Source organism: Babjeviella inositovora (genome assembly GCF_001661335.1).
Source record: "Babjeviella inositovora NRRL Y-12698 unplaced genomic scaffold BABINscaffold_24, whole genome shotgun sequence".
In the NCBI taxonomy this organism is placed as follows: Eukaryota; Fungi; Ascomycota; class Pichiomycetes; order Serinales; genus Babjeviella; species Babjeviella inositovora.
In genome coordinates this window covers 1-6640 of record NW_017566861.1, presented here as the reverse complement: position 1 = coordinate 6640, position 6640 = coordinate 1, and the positions used below count along the sequence as shown (strand labels likewise).

The 6640-nt window shown below is 21.3% G+C and overlaps 2 protein-coding genes and 1 non-coding gene across 3 annotated transcripts; 2 read left to right on the top strand and 1 right to left on the bottom strand.

Annotated features, from left to right (window-relative positions):
- Window positions 1-662: 662 nt before the first annotated feature.
- BABINDRAFT_173096 (uncharacterized protein) lies at window positions 663-1820 on the top strand (the record flags this gene model as incomplete). Its single annotated transcript, XM_019130936.1, has 5 exons — window positions 663-705; window positions 760-870; window positions 892-990; window positions 1162-1440; window positions 1537-1820. 5 exons carry the CDS (start codon window positions 663-665, stop codon window positions 1818-1820), a joined length of 816 nt encoding a protein of 271 aa, XP_018982236.1.
- Window positions 1821-3743: 1923 nt separating this feature from the next.
- Window positions 3744-3815, bottom strand: BABINDRAFT_t391. The gene has a single exon. It is a non-coding gene; the product is annotated as a tRNA-Met (tRNA).
- Window positions 3816-5227: 1412 nt separating this feature from the next.
- BABINDRAFT_28396 (NADH-quinone oxidoreductase subunit A) lies at window positions 5228-5563 on the top strand (the record flags this gene model as incomplete). The annotated part of the gene is made up of 1 exon (XM_019131424.1): window positions 5228-5563. A coding segment is annotated over one exon (336 nt), but the record flags the coding sequence as incomplete, so codon positions are not given.
- Window positions 5564-6640: the final 1077 nt, after the last annotated feature.

The window sequence follows — 6640 nt, the reverse complement described above, 5'->3', positions numbered from 1 at the left end:
TATAATTGTATCTATATTATATCATAATATAATATCACTGACTCATTATATGAGTCTATATATAATATTATAAACATATAATATAAATTATATATAATAATATATCTACACAATATTATACCGGCCTTTAAAATAAAGATGGGTTAAGATATATAAATATTTATATATATAAATTAGTATCAATATAATAAAATATATTAGTGCAAATACCGGTTCATGTAATGAACCGGTATGGTTAATATTTAACATAAATATTTATTTATATAATTATATTTGCCTATTACAGATTATAATATTAATTATAATAATATATATCAATATATATTTTAACTTATATTAATTATAATAATATAATTATTAACTATAATAATCCGGTTCATTACATGAACCGGATTACGGGAATATATCATTATTTACTTATTATATAATTTAAGATAATATTAATATATTAATATATAATATTATGTTAATTATTAATTTTATATCTAATAATTTACTTAATATATAATATTTATTAGTTTACAATGTATATTAATTTATTAAATATAAGTAACAATCATGATAATATATTTTAATATTAATATTTATATTATATCTTTATATAAGATATAATAATTATAATAATAATGATAATCACATAATTATAAATAAATTTATATAAAATGGCGTTACGTAAAAGTCAAGTATATTTACAACTAGTTAATAGTTATATTATTGATTCACCTCAACCATCATCAATTAATTATTGATGAAATTTAGGATCATTATTAGGTCTTTGTTTAGTTATTCAAATTGCTACAGGTGTATTTTTAGCAATGCATTATAGTTCACATATTGAATTAGCTTTTGATTCAGTTGAGCATATCATGCGTGATGTTAATGGTGGATGAGCTATTCGTTATATGCATGCTAATGGTGCATCATTCTTTTTTGTATGTATGTATATTCATATTGGTAAAGCTTTATATTATGGTAGTTATCGTACTCCTCGTAATCTTGTATGAAATGTTGGTGTTATTATTTTTATTCTTACAATGGCAACAGCTTTTATAGGTTATTGTTTAGTTTATGGTCAAATGTCTCATTGAGGTGCTACTGTTATTACTAATTTATTAAGTGCTATTCCATTTATTGGTAATGATTTAGTACCATTTATTTGAGGTGGTTTTAGTGTTAGTAATCCTACTATTCAACGTTTCTTTGCTCTTCATTTCTTATTACCATTTATTTTAGCTGCATTAGTTATTATGCATTTAATAGCATTACATGTTAATGGTAGTTCTAACCCTCTTGGTATTACTGGTAATATTGATCGTTTACCTATGCATCCTTACTTTATTTTTAAAGATGCTGTAACAGGTTTAGTATTTTTATTAGTATTTACATTATTTGTATTCTACTCTCCAAATAGTTTAGGACATCCTGACAACTATATTGAAGGTAATCCTATGGTTACTCCAGCTTCTATTGTACCTGAATGATATTTATTACCATTCTATGCTATTTTACGTTCAATCCCTGATAAATTATTTGGAGTTATTGCTATGTTTGCAGCTTTACTTATTTTATTAGTATTACCATATACAGATCGTAGTATTGTTAGAGGTTTTGCATTTAAACCTTTATCTAAATTATTATTCTTTGCTTTTGTATTTAACTTTGTATTATTAGCTAACTTAGGTCAATTACATATTGAAGTTCCTTTCATTGCATTAGGTATTAACTCTACTATTTTCTATTTTTCATACTTTATTATTCTTACTCCTTTAGTATCAACCATTGAAAACTTATTATTCTATATGGGTCGTAATACTGCTTAATAATTAATATATTAATTATATATATCAACCTACCCGGCTCATTATTAATGAGCCGGGCTTATAGTATATAGTTATATATTATATATATCATATATATATTTATATATATATATTAATTAATATATATAATTAACCAGTAATATTTATTATATTATTAATATAATATGTAATTATCTTACCCGATTCATTTATGAACCGGGTCTACACTTATTAATATATTATATATTCATTATTAATTAATTGGATATTTAATTAAATTTATATTAATTAACATATATTATTATAATAATTAGTATAATATAAATATATATAAATTATATATTAACTAATTATAATTAAATTAGTATTATATTATCATTTTACCGGCTCATATATATGAGCCGGTATTAATATATAAATTTATAACCATTATACTATTTATTAATATATCTAATAGTATTTATTATAATATATATTTACTCTATAATATGGTACTATCTATGTAATAAATTATATATTGGTCTTAAATATAACTTATATTTATCACTATATAAATTATATATCTTTATTATTTATATTTATTGATCCTACCGGCTCATTATATGAGCCGGTATTAATTATTAATTACTAATTACTAATTATTATATTAATAATCAATTATCTTATTATTATATATTAAATTTATATAAATTTATAATATAAATTATAATAGTTATTATATTATTAATAGTAATACCGGTTCATTATAATGAACCGGTAAGAATAATTATAGAAATATTATTATATAAATGGAATATATAATGTATTAATATATACCCAGTTTATATTATAAATCGGTAGGATAATTTATAGACTAATATAAATTTTATTTATATATTAATAATATATAATCATGACTCTATAATATTTATATATTATATGTAAATATTATTATTTATCCCGGTTCATGTACATGAACCGGGTAAGATATTGTTATATAGATTAATATTATATAATATAATAGTTATATACATTTATTATATGAATGGGTAAGATTATAAATAAACGCATACCGGCTCATATATGAGCCGGTATCAATCAATAAATTAATCAATATAATATATCATATTATCAATTTATTAATTTTATTAGTTAATTATTTAAAGGTTAATATAATAATTTATTATAATTTAATAGAATTATATATTAGTATGTTCCGGTTCATATAATGAACCGGATAATTATAGTTAATAATTATATTATGATAATTAATATAAGATAATTAATATTATTTAATGTCATATATTATTATAATTAATATACTTTAACTCATCTATATTTTTAAACTAATATAATAATAAATATAATATATACTTAATATATTACTATATACCGGCTCATATAATGAGCCGGTATTAATACATTTACTCTATAATATATGATACTATCTATGTATTTATATTATAACCTTATCATATATAATAATATTATATAATATATATAATCAATAAAAATTATAACATATATAAATTAGCGTAACCCCCGTTCATAAATGAACGGGGGGGGAGTAAGTAGAAAAATAAGATAATATTAATATATATATCTATAATTGGTAATAAATATTATATATAATGATATATATTTTACCGACTGATTATATGAATTGGTATAGATTAATTATAATAATATAATAATGAAGGGTAATAAATATAATAAATACTATTATAAATTAATATAATAATACTTATATTATAACTATAATATGATTACACCGACTCTTATAAGAGCCGGTATGGGTGGGAGGATATATATAATATAATAATATATATAATTTAATATATAATGTATAAGCAAGATGATAGGATACGAAGGGAATCGAACCCTTACTTTCAGAGTTGCAATCCGAAATAAGCCCTGCTTACGCATCCTTATAGTATATAATAATTATAATTAGTTATTATTATAATGCAGTAACCGGATTTGAACCAATTATAACAGATTATGGGTCTATTGTGTTACCAATTACACTATACTGCGTAAGTATAAGCTAACTATGTTATTATGTCTACTTATAGTATTAGTAGTATATACATCAATTAGTCTAACAACTACTAAAGGTTGAAACGAGGTTAATGCTGTGGCCTTAGTCGCAGTATTTTATACTTTATATGTATCTTTAACTTTATATGATACATCATTAAATGGTGTATTAATTTTAGGAGGATTTTTTACAATAAATACAGTATCATGAGCATTAAGTGTTATTGTATATATTTGTTTATTAGTATTTATAACTTATACTGGTAAAGCACCATTATTATTTATTTTTAATATTATTAGTGTAGTAAGTTTAATGAGAGTATCAGATTTATTAGCATTATTTGTATTAGTAGAATTACAAAGTTATAGTTTATATTTATTAACTAATGATGGTACACGTTCAGGTTCATTAGCATCTATTATTTATTTTGCTGTAGGTTCATTAGGTACAGTATTATTATTATGTGGTATTAGTGATATTTATAATAATACAGGTACTATGAGTTTAATTAGCTCAAATTATCCTTTATTAGGTGTAGCATTAATAATTATTGGTATTGCTTTAAAAACAGGTATGGCACCAGTACATAATTGATCATTAGAAGTTTATTGATTATCATCAACTAGTATAACAACATGATTAAGTTTAATTGGTAAATTAGCCTTTAATGGTTTATTATATGCTTTAATTTGTACATTTAATATAGATAATGATCAATTAATTATTTTATTACCTTTAATTGCTATTAGTTCTATGATTGTTGGTGCTTTAGGTGGTATAGGTGAACCTAGTATTAAATTAGCTTTAGGTTATTCTGGTATTGCTACATTAGGTTATGGTTTAGCATTTATTATAGATAGTACACCAGAATATAGTACAGCATTAAGTTTATATTGAGCACAATATGCTTTAACACATTTATTAATTTTCTTTACAGTATTAGGATGTGGTACATATTTAGTTGATCAAGGTCTTAAAGGTAATTCACGTTTAAGTTTAACATCAAGTGTTGAATTTATTTCACAATTAAAAGGTTTATGTCATTATAATGCATTATATGGTATAGCTATTTTATTATCATTATATTCTTTAATGGGTATCCCTCCTTTACCTGGTTTTTATGCTAAAGTTACAGCTTTAGAACCATTAGCTGTATATGGTCATACATTAGCTTCTATTTTATTATTAGTTACTAGTGGTTTAAGTGCTGTATATTATGCTCATATTAGTCGTCAAGTTGCAGGATTTGATGGTACACCTAATATGTCTTATTATAATGGTAATATTAATATTTATCAAAGTACAACAGTAGCATTATTATTAATGACTATGTTAATCTTTGGTTTAGAATATGATAGTGTTTATGAGTGAACAGTAGCATGTACACATACAATTTAATATGAGTGATATGGATACAGCTTTCTTTGTCGCCTTACCATTAGTTGGTGCTGGTATGTCCGCTATTAATGGATTAGTATCACCAACTGATGAATATGAGGAAAAAACAGGACCTTTCGAATGTGGTTTCTCATCATTTGCACAATCACGTCAACCTTTTAGTTTACAATTTGTTATGGTTGCCGTATTATTCTTACCTTTTGATATTGAAGTATCTTCATTAGTTCCTTATACTACAAGTGCTGCTAGTATTGATAGTTTAGGTTTAACATATTTATATGAATTCTTATTAGCTTTAGTTGTAGGTTTTATTTATGAACTTAATGTTGGTGCTTTACATATTGATCATGTATCATTAAAAGTATCTCCGCGTTACACATCAGTACAAAAATGAGTATTATAATAATATTATTATTATTTTAATATATTAATATATATTAACTATATTATATAGTATAAACATAATTATTATCCCGGCTCATTATATGAGCCGGGTTAAATATAAATATAGATATTAGTATTTATATATAAATCATATAATGTTGTACTACCGGTCTTATAAATAAGACCGGTGGGTATAATTATAAATATATATTATTATATATAATCTACTTTATAATAAGGTATTTAATAATAAATATTAATATTTAAATATATAGTATTATACAACCGGCTCATATAATGAGCCGGTAAAATATATATCACAATATAAATAATATAACATTATAATATATTATATATAGAATATTATTATATTTAATTATATATAGAATATTTAATTATATAACCTACTTATTATAATAAATGGAGTTAGATTTATATTATATAATATTTAATATATTAATGAACTAAAAAGATATAATAATATTAATAATTATAATTATTAATAGTGTATAACCGGCTCATTATATGAGCCGGTATTATTATAGTATTATAATATTAAGTATTAAGTATTTATTAATTAGTAATTAGTAATAAATAATAATTAATATAAATTATAAGTTAATAGATATAATCTTATATAATCTTATTAATAACAATATATATTATTAATTATTATATAACTATATAATATTTTATAAAATATTTATCGACTTATGTTATAAGCCAATATTTTAAATAATATAATTATTAAACATTGTAGACCGGTCTTATAAATAAGACCGGATTAATATCTTATAGTTATTATAACTTTTATATAATATATAAATATATATTTATATAACTTTATTAAGGTAGATGATTATATTTACCGGTTCATAAATGAACCGGTATATGAATATAATTTATATAATGCATAATTAAATAGAATTATAATATAAATTATTAACCATACCGGTTCATAAATGAACCGGTAATAAATTATTATAAATAATCATATAATACATGTTAATTAAAGTTATAATTGATATATTCTAATTAT